The 19,341-nt window shown below is 56.2% G+C and overlaps 1 protein-coding gene across 1 annotated transcript in view; it reads right to left on the bottom strand.

Annotated features, from left to right (window-relative positions):
• Positions 1 to 18,368, bottom strand: part of Notch1 (notch receptor 1) — a 47,698-nt gene extending 29,330 nt beyond the window's left edge. Inside the window, 2 exon segments of the mRNA XM_005083646.4 lie at positions 16,436 to 16,514; positions 18,060 to 18,368. Of these exon segments, the coding sequence (XP_005083703.1) occupies positions 16,436 to 16,514; positions 18,060 to 18,120 (140 nt within the window). The 5' untranslated portion in view covers positions 18,121 to 18,368.
• Positions 18,369 to 19,341: the final 973 nt, after the last annotated feature.

The raw sequence follows: 19,341 nt of genomic DNA, 5'->3' as shown, positions 1-19,341 counted from the left end.
TAGCATGCTCCGGGCAGCCACGGCACCCCCTCAGGGGACAAATTAAATCTCCAGACACGACTTCTCTGTGCGCCCAGCAGCAGTAGCACTGTTCTCTGAGACTCGATGCAGTGGAGGACAGCTCTCCTCAGCTCTTTGCGGGGCCCTCTGGTGGGCTGAGCCCGCCCCATCTCCACGCAGGTGGGGAGTTCCTGTCTCTGTGCTTAGACTCACCGGTTCCCTGAAGGGACAAGCTCAAGGTCCACCACTGCCCCAGCCACTGCCTTAGCCACCTGCCTGCCATAAATTCCCAGACCCCACGCCTGCCCCACCTCCAGGTCCCACACTCCCAGAGAAGGCTCTGGGAGCAGCCAAGCCAAGCTCTTCCCAGAGGCAAAGGCTCTGAGGCAGAACGTGCTGGCTGACAAAGCAGCCCCCGTGGTGGGGGTCACAGGTTGGTTCTGGGTAGACACAGTCCCTATCAACATAGCCTGCCCACTGGGACAGACTGCCCCTTGATCCCCAAGCCCCCAAAGCGGAGGCTGTGGCCACTCCCCACCTCTAGTACCAGCCTGCTGGTCTCCACTTGCTTCTCAGCTGCTATTTATATAACCAAACCTCCATGTGCATGTGCGAGCGGCCCCAGGAGAGGCCTCCCCACTAAGGGCTGCGGGAGGCAGCTTGGGGCCTGGGGTCAGGTATCTCAGCAGAAGTACTGAGAGGCATCTGTCCTCTCTGAAGCCTTTCATCTGTGTCCACGGCTTGGGTAAGGAGGACACAAAATGGCCACTCCGGCGACCATCTGTTGCCAGAAGCCAAAAGTCTCAAACCAACTGGCTTAAAGAAAACAAATCACCCCCTCCCCCGGGGAGTTAACTCAAGCCTTTGCAATGGCTCCTGCACAGCATGGGAAGTGGTGTGTGTGTGGCAGGGGGAGACATCTGGCTCCTCCTGCATGGGGTACCTCCCCACCAGTGTGACCAGCCACTGAGATCCACACCTGCTTCTCTGGGGCACCTAGGCTCTGGCGCAGCCACACTTAGGGAGGCTAGGAGGCAGACGCTGCTTTTGCTACTCATGGATTCAGTTACCAACCGGCTGGAGAGGCCGCTGGGAGCCTGGGATCTGCAGGCTGAGGCTGGCCCCTAGAAGCAGCCCTCCTCTCTGGATCAATGCCCCTTTGTCGGGCAGAGTTGGCCTCAGCCCACTTTGGAGAAAAGGTTTTTTTTTTTCTTTCCCAGCCACTGGTGAAGCCACAGGGGAGGGGGTGTTGAGGGACAGAGGGAGCACTTCATCTTCAAAGCCAAATGGAGCTGCCGTCCACCCATCCCTGCAGACTAGAGGAGTGGGGGGGGGCTCTTGGCCAGTGAGACCAAGGCTCCAGGAGGCGGGAAGCTTTCCCTGGGTGGGAAAATGGGGCAAGCCCAATGCCATTCTGGGTCTCCAGCCCCCAAGCAACCCCCCTACCCTGGTTACGTTTCTCAAGGTAAAGACACTGAATGTAGCCAAAGGCCCCAGACCTGCTCACAGTCGTTTTCCTATGCAGCCACGGGCTGTGTTCCCTATAACACCCTGAATAGGAACCACAATGGGAGGACTGGGGGAGCCCGCCTAAACGGGACGCACACTCGCCAGCGCGGCTGTGTTCTGCTGGACCAGCAAGGGGGAAAATATGGCCAATAAATCAGGCGCCGGCAGCATGGACAAAGGGCATCAGGGAGCAGGTGCGTCCGTGGAGGGGACAGCTGCTCCTGCTGGGTGCGGCCAGACGCCAACCCCAGCGGGTGGGGCAGGAGCTGGGGAGCCGGTGGCCAGGGACGCTCCTCCGTGGGGGAGTGTGGTGACTGAGAAGGCCCATTGTCCGCCCCACTACCACCCTGGGCTTGGGGACACCACAGTGCAGGCATGTCGCCTAGCTGGGCCTACCAGGGTGAGGCCACTGTCCACCACCACCAACATACCACAGCTGGAAGACCAGCAGGACTACCTGGATAGGACCATCCCTCCGATGCCCGGAGCCAGGTGGCAGGGTCTAGCTCAGGGGCAGCTGGGGAACTGGGGAAGCTCAAAGGCCCTTCTCCTCTGTCTGTGCCCTGCCTGTCTAACCTCTGTGCCACCTAGCCACATTCTTTCCTCACAGCATTCAGATGTCCCAAAGACGATAGGAGGGACCTTGAGGTCACAGCCGGGCTACAGTCAAAGAGCCACGATCTCCAGCATCAGTGGCCATTCGGTCCTCAATGCTGTGGTTGGGAGCAACGAAGGGGCACCTAACCCCCGCCGCATGGGAAGCTGTAGCCAACAGTCTACACTCACTAGGGGGGGGATCCCTAAGCACCAGACCAGGGCCTCCCTGAGAGACCCAGGATGTGCCCTGCTTCCCCTGAGTCACCTCCTGTCCAGGTAGCAGAAGGACCCCTCCAAGACTGAAAGGTGGGACTTCCTCTGGACAGGAGCCTGAACTGTCACCAAGATGAGAACTGCCTGCGCTGTGCAATGCTCTGCCACTGAAGGCTGCCCGCAGTGGGAACCTGGCCATGGCAGGTGCGCCCTCTTTACTTCCTTCTGGAGGCCTCCCTAGGGCACCTACTTCTCCACTTCACTTCTACGCCACACACTCCAAGGCCTGAGGTGTGAGCTGTCCCGCTGTGGCTGGCTGCAGGTGAGTGACAGGCAGGCAGGGGCCCAGGAAGGGGGCGGGCTTCCGCAGATGCAGTGGAGTACAAACGGCCCCTGTGCCTGCCATCCCACAACTGCTGCCTGCGCTTTGTTGGCGGCTTCAGTATTTCCACTGTGCTGGCTCCCACCTCCCTGGCAGCGCTGCTCCATAGAAATGTGATTCCCCAAAGCATCCGGAGGCAGATGTTGCTGTGGCCTCTCACCCGGGACTAATTCTAAATTGTGCTGTTTTCCTTTCCAAACTACATGGCCATCTGCCACCCCCAGGGGACAGATGACAGCTCCTCCACCCCAAAACAAGGAGGGGGCTGAGGGACTGTGGTGGGAGCTTCTGAGCTCCTGCCCTTGATGGGTTTATGGTCAAGTAGGGCTGGGGAAAGGAGTAGAGGTTCTACTAGAGATGACTGGGGGTGGGGGTCTCAACGCTGGGGACCCTTCATTGGCTTCCCAGAACCTAGTGGCCAGAAGACGGTGGGACTTGTGCGACCCTCCCAGCTCTGCTTCAGCTGCTACATAGTGAGATGAAACACTCAGTTTCACAAGACAGCCATGTAAGTGCAAGCACGCAGGTAAGCATGCATGTGCAGGGTAAGAGGTGGCTGTTGAAGTGGGGGGGGCTTTGCAGCAGGCCCCAACAGATCCAAGATGCTGAGGGACTGTCATTCTGGGTATGGCTAGGTTTGATTTACAAAGGTGTGGTCCTGTCCCTCGGGAGACTCATCCATTGCACAGGTAAGAGCACCCATCTGAGGGCTGGAAGGCAGCACAGGCCCCTATCTGAGCACCAAGATCCCTGCTTATTCTTCTCTGGAGCCAGAGGCCTGCAAGGAGGCATCTGATCCCCTGGGCCCAGAGTACACACCAGATCTATGATCCAGAATGAGAGTAGAGGCCGGCCTCCCCATCCAGTGCATTACTGCACACCTCAGTCCCCCAACACCAATGAGAGTATCTGGCGCCAGGTGATGGTGGCGGAGGGAGCCCGTCTTCACCCACCCCTTAGTCTTCTCTACCGTGTCTAGAGCTACACAAGTATAACCGAGACCCTTGGTCTGCAAGCTTCCACTCAACAAGTGGCGGCCATGCGGTTGTACCTCAGGGATGGTTCAATATAGAAATGTAGATTTCTAGGGGCTAGAGAGATGGCTCAAGAGGTTAAGAGCACTGGCTGCTCTTCCAAAGAACCAGGGTTCAATTCCCAGCACCCACACGACACTTTGCAACTGTCTGTAGCTCTAGCTCCAGGTGATCTGACACCCTCATACAGACATATGCAGGCAAAACCCCAAATGTACAGTAAATAAAGGAATCTTGAATGAAAGAAAGAAGGAAGAAAGGAAGGAAGGAAGGAAAGAAAGAAAGAAAGAAAGAAAGAAAGAAAGAAAGAAAGAAAGGTGACTGACTTTGTTCTGTTCAGCTAAAACACAGTAAGGCTGTCTGTCTGCCACGCAGCCTTCCCACAATGGGACCCAAACCAGGGCTACCTCTCACTCAAACAGCCTACCCTGTAAGGTTTTCACAGGGTCAACAATCCCAGCCCCATCCTTGGCAAAACCTTCTGGGAGCAGGAGAGAGGTTCTGGGACCTCAGCCCTTCCCTGAGTAGGGGCCAATCCAAGTCCCCCCAAATCCCAGTGCCTTGCAGAAGGAAGGTACTCACAGAAGGCCGAGCAGTGGCTCAGTGACCTGCTGACTCCCTGGTATTCTCCCTGGTTCAGAAGCAGTCCATCCAAAGTCCAAAAGACAGGAGACCCCCATAAACCACAGCCGCAACCCTTCACTTCCCCCACGGCCCCCAGAGCAAGGAGCACACACCATCCCAGTTTCCTATCGAAGCCGCCCGGATCCAAACACTTACATGAAAATCATTCAGAACACGGGGGTGGGAACAGGCCCCCTTCAGCCCCAAGGTCTCTTGCTTTCATACCCACTGCCAAGCTTCCTTCCCCACCCTGGCTGGATGAGGTATACAAGCATGTGGGTGCCCAGGCAGCCCAAAGCACTGATAGCCTTGTTCTCAATGGGAACAGCAACACGGCTACTTACAGCCAGGACCTGGGACTACATCTATCCCAGCAGGGATGGCAGGCAGGAGTAACTGAACTGTGACCTCCTCCCAGCCCCTGAAGCCCTGCCACCCACTGGCTCCCACAGCAGCAGGAAGGACTGTGGGTAGGCAGAATGTCCTGCACCAAACATCGGCTGCTGCCAAGACTGGAGGGGACAGACGGGGAAAGTGGGTTACAGCTGGGGCAGGTGCAGCGTGTCTACAGGTGCCAGCCAGAGCCGAAACCAGGGCCCAGGGTTTCCAGCTCAAAGAGCCACTCCCAGCACACTCAGCTCTTTTGTCTTTAAATCTTTCCCCCCCAGTTGCATCCTTGGGTGGTTTAAAATATGCTGGAAAAGGAAGCTCAGGAAAAGCGCCCGCTTCCTGGCCTGGCTCAGGGAAGCCCTTTGTGTGGGAGACAGTCGAGGTTGGAACCTGCCCTCCAGGGAAGCCACCTTTCCCACTACAGGGAAAACAATGCCCCTGGCTGCTGCCTGTGCAGGCCCCTTTGAGGGGACCGAAAGGCTTTCTGGGGGAGGGGCCATCAAATAATTTCCTGGAGTTGGTCTGTGGGAAGTGGTGACCCATGGGAGCAGGGGCGGTGGGAGACCCCACCCAACCTGCCCCTTCCACCATTGGTGAAAGCATCACCCAGCAAACTGGGGTCACCAGGAAGCAGAGGTCACTGCCAGGGTGTCAAAAACACCTGCTAAAAGCTCTTGCTTCTACTGGGGACAGTTTCCTGCTTGGGCTTCCCGAAACACAGAGAGCCCCAAGCTTCAGGCGAGGCTAGGAATTTGTTTTCCCTTGGCAGGCTACAATGCCTGCCAGCCACCCTGAGTGGTCCTGGGGACGCACAGGGACAAGGCTCTGTGTATGCAGCACTACCAAGGAAGGCTAGGAAATGGCCGCAGCCAACAACTACAGGCCGCTCTGGTCTGTGCAGCTCAGCCCTGCACCTACAGCTGCTAAGGCTGCGACCAGAGTGAGATGAAGTCAGACACCCCACACTGAGCTCTACGACAAAGCCAGAAGCAGTATGCGACCTGCCCAACCTCTGCTTCCCCAAGTAAATGTAAAGATGATGAGGTGGGGGGGGTGCCCAGGAGCTACTCTGCTTTCCTCCCTAGGTCCAAAAGAGAGGATACACTCTCTCCTGGCTAAACTGGTCCTTGGATGTTAGAAGCTTCACCTCACTCTAGACCCTTACTACAGTCCTAGAGGTGGACTAGGGTCCATTTTACAGATGGGAAGACAAAGGCTTACCAGGTTCTGTACACACACCCCAGATTCTATTATCCATGGTGGACCCTGGCTCAGAGAACAGACACAGGCAGAGCAGAGTAGCAGAGGCTTCTTGGGAAAGCGGGAAAGGTGCCCCTGTGTCCTAAGCTGCCTCTGTCTAGTATGTGGCCCGATCACCTGATCTCCCAGAAAGAAGGGGCAAAGTACACGATGGAGGGGTTTGGCTGCAACAAAACCCCTGGGAAGGTGGCAGGGTCCCCAGTGAGACCCCCAGGAATTGAGAGGCCCCTGCCGCTGCAAGAGAAATCTCAAAACTAGCTTCTCCAAACTCCTCAGGACCCTCCTAGTATAAGGGTCACTTGATGCCATCCCTGTGGCCATCCTTCACAACTGTGGGCCCTGAAGATGCGGCCGTGAAGCCCATGTCCAGCTACCCACTGCGGCAGAGCCACCGGCTGCTGGGCAGACAAAGAGAGACAGACCTTGGCTGCATTCTTCCAGGGACTCCCAGGAAACCCGCCTTCAGTGAATCCTTCAGATGACTGGCTGACGTGCAGACCGCAGCTTTGGTGGGGGCCCAGAGGTCACCCCACCCTTCAAAACTCAGCAGCTCTCACCCCAGTCAAATGTTTCCCAACAAAAAAAAAGAGCTCCCCTGCCAGGGAGGTCCCCACACCCCAACTGAGAGCTAGGCCTCATCTCAATCCTGGTCACAAAAAGTCTCACAGTGTACCGGCCATCCATGAGAAACTCTCGCTCTGCCTCGGGACACAGTAAACTCTAGAGGAGAAGGAGAGCCAATTGAGTATAGCCTGCTCTAGAAGAGGTCCAGAGAAGAGTGGGCGCTCTGAGGGAGGGATCTGAATGGGATCCAGGGTGTCCCAGGGCAGTGGGTCTAGGGCAAGCTTTGGGCTTGCAGGTTCTGGACCCTCTGCCTTTAGACACTGATTCCCCGATGCCTGGCCTCTTATATTTTTGGTTGTCAATCTAGCCTTTAATGGCTGAACCATCTCTCTAGCCTACCTCGCCTCTTCTCAAGCATCAGTTCACTGGCATCCCTGTGACTTCCCAAAGCCTTAGCTGGGGTTGAACAAAACAAAAAGAACATGCTCCCATTAAGTCGGAGTCGTCCAAGGTCAACCCAGCCCTTTCAGCAGCTTCCTGATAACACAGTGAGACCCCAAAGACAAATGAAGCCCAATACACCGGCAGTAAGGCCAGCCAGCACCTTTAGCATCAGTAGCCCCTGGGATCCTCCACTCACCCCAAGGAACGGGGTCCTGTCATATGAAGAGGAAGTGTGAGACTGTAACTGCAGCCAAGTCTATCTGAGTTTTGACCAGGCAGGCACAGGCTAATGGCACAGGGTGCTTGAAGGGGACACGCTGGCTCAGAGGCCACGTCCAGAGTATAGGAGGAGAGGGAATCCCGCCTGCACTGCAGATTCTGAAAACTGTGAGCCAGATCTTAGAAACCTAAGGCTACCAACCTGGCCCCAGGCCTGGCCCAGACCGCCTGGCTTAGCCCAGCTGAACACCACAGACTCCGGGCCATGAAGATAGGATGCAACCATGGCCTGACCTGTCATATCACACAGTCCCTGGGACACAGCCCCACCTGGTCTCGACTATCAGACTCTGAGACAAGAGTTGTGGTCACCCTCGTCTGATCCCCAGAAGAGGAAGTGAGGGAGGAAAGCCCCACATCACAGGACCAACCACTAGAAGCCATGATCAACCAGGACTACACACAGAGATCCACGAAGCAGCAGAGGGTCAAGCGCACAGATAGCATCTCCCCTACCCCAGGCACCTCAGGGCAAGGCACAAACACTGGAAGCCCCGCGTTCCCCCCAAACCTCTCATTTCCAGTAACTGTGCTGTTTCCGCTCACTAAGAATCGAAACCGAGAGGAAATGGTGGGAGGCAGGTCCCCAAGCCTGAGGCTCGAGCTGTGCTCTTCAGACCTGGGGGATCTTTCCAGCTTTTACCACCCACATTGCTTCTCATGCAGAGCAAAGGCCTGAGAGCCTGGAGCGGGCAGGCTGGGATCCCAGTGTGAGCTGCTTCCCCTGGGGTCTCTCTGGGATCTGGCCTACACATCCAGGGTCTACAGGGGACATCACACACCAAGAACTCCATCTGTAAATGTACTTTTATTAAAGTGAGGACACTGGTCCCTGGCTCCATCAGCAAAGTGTTTGCTGAGCAAGCATGAGGACCTAAGGTCAACCCTGGGCACCCACATAAGCCAAGAATGGTGGCACACAATTTGTAATCCTAGCACTGGGGAGGCAGAGACAAGAGGATCCTTGGGACTTGTTGGCCAACCAGTCCCGTTGAATCGGTGAGTTCCAGATTCTCTGAGTGGCCTTTTTATATAGAAATAAGATGGAGTGCAATCGAGGACATCCAGTGCTGACCTCTGACCTCCATACACATGCCAAACACACACAGAAACATACACATAAAATATTGACTCAGGCCGGGAGGTGGTGGCGCACGCCCTTAATCCCAGCCAGCACTAGGGAGGCAGAGGCAGGCGGATCTCTGTGAGTTCGAGGCCAGCCTGGTCTACAGAGTGAGTTCCAGAACAGCCTCCAAAACAATAAAGAGAAACTCTGTCTCGGAAAACAAAACAAAAAAACTGACTCAGCAGGCAAAGCACCTGCTGTGCAAACACAAAGACCTAAGTTCAAATCCCCAGAACCCAGGTAAAAATTTGGGTGTGTTGGCATGTTGCTGTAGCTCCAGCGTCCCAAGGTGAGACGATAGGAAAAGGATCCCTGAAGACCAATGGCTGTCTGTACAGCTGAGCTGACGGGCTTCAGCTTCAGTGAGAAACATCACAAAAAATGAAGGTGGAGGGAGCGTGGCGGAGGAAAGACAGCGGCTGTCAACTTTGTCTCCTCCCATGCACCCTCACACACGAGCACTCACACAAACAACTACAACAGCACACACTCACATACACACACTCACACACACTCACTCACACACACTCACACACTCACACACACGCGCACACACGCACACACATACACTCTCACACACTCACACATACACTCACACTCACACACATACACTCTCACACACACTCACACTCTCACACACTCACACACTCACTCACACACTCTCACACACTCACACACATACACTCTCACACACTCACACACACTCACACACTCACACTCACACTACACTCACACACTCACACTCACACTACACTCACACACACTCACACTCACATAAACAACTACGACAGCACACACACTCACACTCACACACTCACACTCACACACACAGGCGTGCGCACTCGCGATTCTGGACCGTGGGAAAACCTGCTCCAGGGAGCAGGCTGCTGCCCCAGCTTTCTTCCTGAACTTGATTAAACACAGATGTTTCTCTAGGAAAGTCAGTGGCCTCCATGCTGCCTGCGGCTCCCTGGCCTCCCTGTGGCTGGGCGGTGATTCATACAGGGTGACCCACATGTGGTGCGAAGGCAGGAGGACCAGAGCCAAACTATGGCCTCAGTGCCTGAGTACCATCTTGGAGGGACAGTCCTTTGTTCCCCTGCTCAGGCATAAGGACTCTCGGGGGTTGCACAGGGCCCAGTTGCTCACACAAGATTGACAGTGCTTACATCAGGACCTGCCTCCCCAGACCTGTGCTGGAGCTTGGGGGAAGACTGGCCTCTGGCACTACCTGTGGTAGAATTTGCTCAGCAAATTAGCAATGTTGACAGATGACAAGGGGCTCATTTACTTAGTTCAGAAGGACAAGCACTTTAAGCACTTCAGTCGCACCAGGGACACCCAGCCAGGTGACAGGATAAGCCAACACAAGCCCAGTGACAGCTCCTCTTATCTGCCTGTTAGGGCAAGGCTGAAACCAGCATTTGGCCCAGTTCCACAGCTGGAGACAGCCATTCCTACCCGTGCCTCAGAAGTGGATATAACTCACCTGGTGAGTGTCATGCAAAGAAACTGCTTTAAAAGTGTTGGGGGAGGGGGCAGGAAGAAGAGAATTAGCCAAGCTAATTCACTCTAGGGTGTAAATGACAGGAGCACTGGGAGAACCCAGGGGGCAGTTGGGAGGGCCACCTATCCAGAGCTGCTGAAGGGAAGAGCTGCACCAAAAAGGCATGCTCCAGAGGTAAGGTCCTTGGGGAAGAGGCTTCTATTCCTAGAATCATATGGGTCTTGGGAACACTGAGAAAGCAGCCCCCAAATCCCAAGTCCATCCAATCATCCTTAGTCGCTCCACTGGGGACACTCAGAGGTATGGATGGTCAACTCCCACCTGTACTCGCTAGGGAGAGAGTCCTGCAGGAAACATTACACCCCTCTGAGCCCCAGGAACAACTGAGAGGGTAGCCTCCATGTCTAAGGCGAGGGCAGGGCTCTCTCCTCTCACGGAACTTAGTTCCCCGCCCAGGGAACAGTCAGTGCCTATGAGTAGACTAGCAGGTCTACTCAAAGCTCCCAGTCTGCGGAGAGGAAACCACAGCACAAGCCGGAGTGGGGCAGGGTCAGAACTTCCCTCCCTACTGCCCCAGGCTGCCATAGATGCCACCCTGCGGTGGGCCTTACCCAAAGCTACGGAAGGCCTAGCACACTCAGACAAGGCATTCCCCAAGCTTTACCCTTTGGAGACTAAGGCTGACCCCAGCAGCCCACCTTCCCTGGCTCCCATCTCCTCAGCTGGGTGCCTAGGGAGGGGGCTGCCTTGCCTGTCCCAGACCTTAGGGTCCAGAGCTCTCTGAGCACTCAGCAAAGATCCTCTGCCTCCAACGTCCTGCACTGGGCACACAGGCTTCACTAGATCTTCCTTCAGGTTGGAAGGCAAGGTGAAGATGACCGAGTCTGTCATGGGCACTGGGCAATGTGGGGCCTTGGACACACCAGGCCATTATCACTGACTCACACGGGAGCATACCAGGCCCTGCTCAAGGAGCCTATAGTCCCAGGTGGCAGCACAGGCCCAGAGATGTGCATCCTGGCCCCTTAAGGACTTGTCAGGACTCAGAACGGGGCTCATCCTGATGGTGCCAGCAGCTGGAATCTATCCTAAGAGGAATACAGAGCTGGCACCCACAGTGGCACAGGGAGACCCTGACATTATCCATGCTCAGAAAGCAGCACCCAAAGGTCACAGACAGGGTAACTTCATCCACAGGAAACGGAACAGCAGAGGCTCAGGGACAGAGGGCAGCTCGGTGGGTGCCAGGGAGGAGAGGGGGGCTGGCAAGCAGCTGCCTTTGGGGTGATTAAGAGGCTGGAACTGGATAGGTGTGCAGGTTGTGTAATCCATGCCTCCAAGCAAGCTGTATTGTACACTCTCCACGGCTCGAATGGCACATTTTACCAAATGTGTAATCTACCACCCAAAAGCCCCGTCTCCCAGATCAGTCCTCCGAACCTGGGACAGCAGGACAGGGTGGGGTAAGGCCACAAGGAAGACATCCACTGCCCTCCCACACTGACAATCGCTCTCCTCTCCAGTAGGGGTGTCCCCGGCCCGAGGCCAAAATATGCCCCAGCTTGCAGAACTGGCCCTGCCACATGGGATTTTCAATCCCAGGTGCTGCTACCTGTAACAGCCACTCTTACACCTGTAGGTTATCCCTGAGCCCAGCCTAGACACAGCAGAAAAGAGGTTCTGGGGCCCTCTCGTGCATGGGGGGTAAACTGAGACCAGAGTCAAGTTCACCACAACCAGCCGGTCTGAGCCTCCCCGCCAGCAGGTGCCAAGGGCGCGCCCTGCCTGGGAAACAAGGGGGATCAGACACATCCTGACGTAGTCACAACGATGCCCTGAAGCCAGCCGCTCGTTAAAGCTGGTGATGATTCCCCCTCAGCCTCTGGGAAAGGTCTGGAAAGTTCTGGATACGCCTGCACATGAAGGTGAAAGCTGATGCAAGCTGGCCTTTAGGTCCTCCGCCCCCCAGCCTCTTCAGCCTTAGCTTCAGTTTCTCCCACCTATAAACTGGAGATGAAACAAGCAGGGTGGACCAGGCAGGCCCTCAGGGAAAACCCAGCCCACTGCCAGCCACCAAGTTTCCGGGGCTGGCCATGGCAGCCTCGGCTCAGCCAGTGCTGCTACCTTTACGTTTTTGAGGAAAGCAACGTGGATTCCACTCAACTGCAAAGCCACATCCTCTCACTATTTATAGAGGAGACATGAAGCACATCCCTCCTCACACGACACGGCCCAGCCCCTCAGCCCAGCCCGCCACTGCCCTCCGGGCCCTGTCTGACCACAGTGTGTACTACTCCACCACGGGGGCCAGGGGCAAGGACCGCCAGAGCCATCTTCTGCCCAGCGGAGCCTCCACTTTGGACTCTGGCCACGGAACCCTGTGGAGACCCTTCTACTACCCAGCTTCTGGGGATCCCAACAGCCAGCCCTGGTTATCTACGCCCTGCTCAGTTCCTTGAAACAGGGTGCTCCTGTCTGCCCTACCCCACCCTCTTCCTGCTGAGGTCACAGCTCGCTCTCTGTCTCTCTCCTTTTAGCATTATTGTTATTCCTTCAATGGAAAAACTGTTGGCTGCGGGCCAGAGGCAGGGCTACCCACAGAGACACTTTCCTTCATGGAACACCCCGCCTCTACTCAGGTGTTCCAGTACCTGGACATCTCCCCCCTGGTTCCATGACAAGTGAGCTTGTGAGGCTGTTTTGTTACCTGTTTTTCTAACCTCATGTCCTTGAAGGCCAGACATGGCACCGCACAGACAGGCAGGCCTGGGACAGCAGCCTTGGATGGGACCAACCCAAGACAGCAAGTGACTCAACGGAACAGTTAGCAGGGCCAGATGTCAGAAGACACATGACATTATGCTGGGTCCCTCCTCAGCCCACCAATCACTTCCGGCCTCACCCCTGTTTCCTCACCAAGGAGGAGGGAAGTGATGGGCCAGGGATGTGGCTATAACACATACCGTGGAGGAAGGGAGGAAACGGCATCAGCTGAGACACTCTAGGGCCAAGGGTGACTGATCTGGCTGATCTACGGAGAGACTGTCAGGCCATGATGGGACAGGCCCCGCCTGCTATATGTCACATACATGCTGGATGGCGCTTAATGCTGAGTGGTCCTGGCTCAGATCTGGGCTATACCTTGAGTGAAACTAACCCAGAAGTCAGTAGCTGCTATAAAGTGTCTGAAGGAGCAGCGAGACGGCTCAGAGGGTAAAGGTATTCACTATGCAAGCCCAGCTACCTGATGTCGAGCCCCGGAACTCACAGGGGAAGAAGAGAACTGACTCGCAAAATGTTGTCATCTGGCTTCCATACATATGCCTGCTGTGACAGCACAGACACAGCAAGTCCAAAAAAGGAAACCAAAAGAGCCGACAACGGCAGCCATGTCCCAGGCTAGAATCCTCAGAACCAGCCAGCTCACTCCTAAACAGTAATCCACATAGCGCTTTTGGGATGGTGGATTCATTCATTAACCAACTTAATATAGGAGAATGAGGCCCTTGAAACCAGTCTCATGAGCTCACCAGGACAGCATGCAAAGGACACAGACATTCTGCAGTGTCTACCATGCACAGCTCTTCAACACTTATGCACCACCAAGACATCAATCCTGCATCTGCCCCGATGTAAAGATGGTGAGGCTCAGACCTCAAATGTAGGATGTTCCAAGATTATCATCCATCAGCCCAAATTTTTCTGGCTGTTTCACCGATTTCTAAATGCATTCAGAAGATGCCTGCATCACATCTGATTTTGCTCCTGGTGAAGGTGGTCTCTTAGTCTCCCTAACACTATTTTTAAGCTCCCTCAGCTCAGAGCCTGCAGCCCTTTATAAGCTCTTTTGATCAGTGAATTCATGTTTAACCCAAGTGTATAGATCCCCCCCAGCTCTTCAAATGGCAGTTCTTTTCCAGCACTCCCCCTCAGCACACATTGGGTCTACAAGGAAGCTACAGTGAGTTCCACGCTTACCCAAAAGTCTCCAATATCCCACGGCACACAGCAGCTGCCCAGACGGCGGCGCTCAGTCTGCAGGGTGCAAAGTCAGGCCTTTCTACATGATCACGGGCTAGCTAGAACTCAGCGGCACTGAACCTTTTGAGAAGGCACTTGGCACCAAAAGGGTTCACTTTTCAATCCTAAGTCCTGAAACTCCATGTCAAGCATCTTCTGGGGAACTGTCTCTGTCTGGGTAGAAGAGGTAACTCATTGTCCTATGACTCTAGGCCCTTCTCAGAGTAGGCAGCACCAGAAGCCAAAAACCATTTGAGTTCACAGCTAGGTATGACTGAGGTCTACAGGCTCCAAACTTGCCCTGGAGGAAAAGGGGAGGTTTCTTCTTCCTCCCCTCAGCCAGAAGAGATAGACGCCTCTATGAGTGCTGTGGCCAACTCTTGGGTAGGCCTCCCGAGGCTATCCCAAGAAGTGGACAGGGACAGGAATGTAAAAGCCACCAAGGAACAGGGGAGGGGGTCCTCAAGCACCCAAGCCCAGACAGTCAACTAGGTCCCTCCATGGGTTGACTACAAAGTCCCCTACTCTGCGTGGAGAGTCCAGACCTGCGTCTATCACAAGCCCCGCCTAGCTGTAGCCTTGGCCTCCAGCTTTGCGGACCAGAAGTGAGCGTATCTATTCCATTTCATTGGACTTACGGAGTGAGCACAATGGAGCCTCTGTGGAGAGAACTCTGTGGAACTCTGAGCCAAACTGAGGCAAATTTTCCGCCAAGGGGGAATGGCTTTAGGATCCAGTGCAAGACAGAAGGCCTTGGCACCAAGGTGGGATCTGCAAGCAGCACCCCCAAGTTTGGGAGGTGGGAGAGAAAGTGCAGCACCATTCTGCCCTTGGCTTGAAAGGTCTTCACACAGATACTAAGATACAGGCTATTGGTGGGACTGCAGCAAGCAGGCTGCACCCCATGCACGGCTCTACCAGACAGCACGGGTGACTGGCACACAGCAGGCCAGGCTGGGCCCATGGCTTGGTGGGGCTAAGAAGAAGCTGCCCCCACCTTCCTCGGTCTGAAGTAAGCAGAAGGAAGAAGACTTGCAGCCCTGCCCTGCCAGTGAGGCAGGCAGAGCAAGGAGCACAGTGGCGGGGAAGGGGGTTGTGCATTCTGGGAAGCCACGCATAATTAATCACACAGCATTAATCGCCTCCCAACAATAGCTGCTGCCCTTCTACTGAATCCCAGCTGTCGGCCTCTGAATGGAAGGAAATAAGATTTAGGGCATCAAGCGTCCGTGAGGCTTCTGCAGGGGGAAAAAAGGGGCCCCCCAAAAAAAGTAAAAAAAAAGTAGTGTGCATTCATTAGTGTCTGACAGAGGCACAATCGGCTTTGTCCAATAAAACTGCTTAATTGGCTTCAGTACAGGGCGGGCCGGCCAGGGAGGTGGGGCTGCGGCCCACAGGCTGGGTACTGTAGGCAGCGGCACCCGTTGTCAAGGGGATGGGCCCTTCAGCAGTTGGAATGAGGGCGCGCCATGCAGGCTGGAGCCGTTTCTGTCTGCAGCTTCCAGGGGAGGCCTTAGCCTCCAGCACCTTGCTAGTCTCATCAGAGAGGAGCTCAAGTTGAAGGGCACTAGCCCCAGCACTAGCCCCAGCACTAGCCCCAGCCCTAGCCCCAGAGGAGCTGTCCCCTGGCTGGCTGGTCTTCGCAGACAGTCAGGCAGGGATACTTCCCAAAAGGATTTCCCAGCACCAAACAGAACTCCCCACCCCCAAGTCATGCCCATTTCACAGCTGAGGACCTGAGGCTGAGGACCTCTGGCATCCAGTCGGAGGTAGTACTGCAGCTTCAAGGAGAGAAACCAGACTCCAGAGCTTACCCACACCCACCACGCAGGCAGGCGGCAGTGCCAACAAGCACCATTCCAACTCTCCCAACCTCACCTTGAACCCAAGGAGAAAGGAGGGGGTGGGTCTTGTCTTAAAACAGGCACTTTCCACCAGCCAGCGGTGGTGCTCCCACTTGGGAAGCAGAGGCAGGCAGATCTCTTGAGTTAAGGGTCTCTCTACATAGTGAATGCCAGGACTGCCTGAGCTACATAGTGAGACCCTGTCTCAAGAAAGCAAAAACCAGAAACAAACAAACGAAACAACGAAAAAGGGGCAATTTCCTGCTTGGAGGTCTCCTGCCCAGAAGAGGGCTCCCAGGTGTCAGGGGGTTGGGGCTCAGACTCACAGTAAGGGCTCCCAACTGCCCATCAATGACAACGGTTTCTCAAGCATTTTAAATAAGAATTAGGGTACCATGGATTCCCAGGAGCCTGAGGGGGCCCATGGAGGAGTGTGCCAACCTCCAGGGGCCGGAGTAGCTCCACACGCGGCATAATTGCTGGTGATTAAGTAATTGCCAGACTTTGTCCAATAAAAGTCAGCACGTGACCGCACTCAGGCTCTGGGCTGTCTTCCGAAGACAATGGCCCAGTGTTCTGTCCCCAGAAGGCAGGGGCTCTGCTCTGACAAAAGCAACAGGTCCCCTCAGGGGCGGTACTCACACACAGGCTTCAGTGCCGTTGGACACTTCGCACCTCCCTCCATTCAGGCAGGTCCCACTTGGCTGGGAGCATCTCAAGCCTGGGGAAGGGGTCAGAAGAGAGAGGTCAGTCTGGATTCTGAGCAGCTGACTCCTTGTGGTCCTGATGGTGATGGAGACTACTGCCATGGTGCTTGTGTACTGGAGTTACTGGACGTCGGGAGGTGGGGGTGGTGACAATGGGGGTGACAAAGGGGGGGCCCTTCGGGGGTCAGTGTTCTGCTCACACCGTGGTAGTCAGAAAAGGGATAACAAGCTGGCCAGGTGGCAGGTGTACAGCTCCACTCACTCGAAGTGGACAGCAACAGAAAGAACTGAATGACTTGGGACATTCACCCGAACTTCTTACAAACACATCTAAAAGTGGGTGTGGATTAAGAAGCCCAGCAAAGCCCCCGATCAGCCTCCACCCTTGCCTCAGTTCAAACACAAGATACGAGGGGGCTGCAGGAGGGAGGGGGCGGCCACACTCAGCTCCCCCGATCGTGGGAAAAAGCGACAGCTGCGGAGCCCGCCACCCCGCCCTCCAACAAAGCTCCCGCCCGGGAATCAGAGCAGCCCATTGTCGCGCCAGGGCCGCCTCCTGGGGCAGCGGGGCCGCACCCGGAGACCTGCCCCGCCTCCTCCGACACCCAATACCTGTTCGCAGGCATCTCCAGGGGCAGCCCCCGCCGCACCCAGGGAGGGGGTCTTAGAGCCCGCACTTGGAAGGAATTCCACCCTATTCTCGGGAAAGGACTCTTAATCAAGTCCCTCCCACCCTCATCTTAAGGAGCTCTAGAAATTAAGCCCTGGTGTAGGGGACGAGCTGGAGTGTCACATAAAATCCCACTTTTAAGAAAAGGGCAGGCACTTCTCCCCTCCAAGTACTGGGAGACGGATGCAGTTGGTCACTACGAGACTCCTCAGAAGTCCCCCGTTCTGTGAATCCCGCAGGGAAACAGCGCTCCCCCCGCCTCTCGCCCCCCGCAGGTTCGTCTTTGCCAGAGCAGGAGTCCCAAACTTCCAAAGTGAGTGAGTCCCACCCCAACCCTAAGCAGCAAGCCGCCAGCATATAGCCACTCTTTGAAAGTTTGAGTACCGCTAGGGGACAGCGATCCCGAAACTGGGCACTGGGAGTCCAGAGCACATCGCCCCCACCCCGCGCTAAGCAAGGCGAACGCAGTGCCCCAACATCCGCCCGAGCACAGACCAGAGAAAGAAAATAATGGTCCCAAGAAGCAACAGGAAACCAAAACCGATTCGATTCAAATCGAAAAGTAGCAGGCGCAGGCAGTCTGTCCGCCCCCGCGGCGAGCACCAGGCGCGGCTGCCCAAGTGCGAGCCAGGGTTGAGCCTCCCGGGCCCCGATGTCCCAAGGCCCTACTCCGAGCTTCCAACATCTTCGGGCGTTCTGGGTAAAGCGAGTCCACCCGGAAGGGGGGCTGAAGAGAAGGATCCCCCTCAGGAGCTTCCAAGTCCCGTCCGCCCGCTCCGGGTCCCAACTCTGGCAGCTGGTGCCCTCACTCCCATCCACCCAGGGCGCGCGCAAGGCGCAGCCGAAGTTTCCGAAGGGCGCGCGAAGTTGCGGGCTCGCAGGCGCCTACCTCTTGCGGCGAGCGCGGGCAGCAGCGTTAGGCAGAGCAAGGGCGCCAGAAGCCTCGGCATGCCTGCTCGCCCGCTGCCCGCTGCCCGGGCGGCGGCCTCTTGCGGTGGCCGGCGGGGATCGGACGTATACGCTCACCACCGGCGGTCCCGAGGGCGTCCACCCACTGCTGCCCTCTCTTTCCTGGCAGGTGGGCGGCGCTGGGCTCTCAGGGTCTCCCCAGCGCTACTAGGCACCCCGGGTCGTTCCTTCACTGCGCTCGCACCCGCGCTTAGCGCCCGCGCCCTGCGCCCCACGCCCCTGCGCTCCCTCCCGCGGCCGAGGCACTAGTGAGGCTCAGGCCGGGCATGCGCTCCGCCCCCGTGGGGGGCCCGCCCCTGCCCCGCCCATCCCACCGCGCTCCGCCCCCAGTTCCTGAGCACTCAAAGCCCCCTCGTTGTCCCTGTCCCTCCCGGCTCCCTGATGGGCTCTGCGCCTTCTCGGGCTAGAGAGAGAGAGTCCCGAGCCAGGACCCTGTGGTTTGCAAGACAAGGAAGCATGGAAGGGTGTAGAGAATAGGCACTTAGGGACTACTTCTTGTTCGAAAGTTTACGGAGACCAAAAGTTTGAGCTGGGGCTGCGGAAGGATCAGGCTTTGTGTGTCGCCTCCCTCGGGGCCTTTTGGCCAGGATTTGCATTTCAATAGCCGAAGAGATTTAGGCCGAGTAGGAAAGGCGAAGCTGCCACGAGAACCAGGTCCCTCCTGGAGCTAGGTCTGGGCCCTTGGGTAGGAGTTGCTGAAGCCAAGTTTGGGTGATTCCCGGAGCGGGATTTTAGAAGTCGCTCCCTGACGACGTTGGGTGCGTCCCTGGCCCTTGGTCTCGGCTTTAGGCATCTGGATGATTGAGGCCAGGCACCCCTAGCCGTGACTTCCGGAACGCTTGACCTTAGAGGATAGCTGCTTCGCGCCTGCAGCTTCTACAGAAGGAAGCTCGGGGCTCCCCAAGGGAACTCCCCAAAGGACCAGTGCCTCTCTGAACAAATTGCACTCTCGCTCCCCAGAAGGAATCCGCGTCTAGGCGTTCCATGGTCACTCTTTTCACTGGTTCCTGGCTCTGCCCGAGTAAGATAGCCCGGAAAAGTGCAGAATCCCAGTACAATTGACTCATAACCCCAGCGCAGCCTCTCTCGCGCGCTTTTCTTTGACCAGTTATCTCTCTACCTTGGTGCTAGACTTGGACATCCAGTGACAAGCCGATTAGCTCCGGGTGTTCAAGATGCCTTCCTTGTCCCTGTGTAATCAG

Source organism: Mesocricetus auratus, unplaced genomic scaffold, assembly GCF_017639785.1.
Source record: "Mesocricetus auratus isolate SY011 unplaced genomic scaffold, BCM_Maur_2.0 Super-Scaffold_100004, whole genome shotgun sequence".
NCBI classification, from domain to species: Eukaryota; Metazoa; Chordata; class Mammalia; order Rodentia; family Cricetidae; genus Mesocricetus; species Mesocricetus auratus.
The sequence above is the reverse complement of the archived record's forward strand: the minus strand, read 5'-3'. Positions and strand labels throughout refer to the sequence as shown.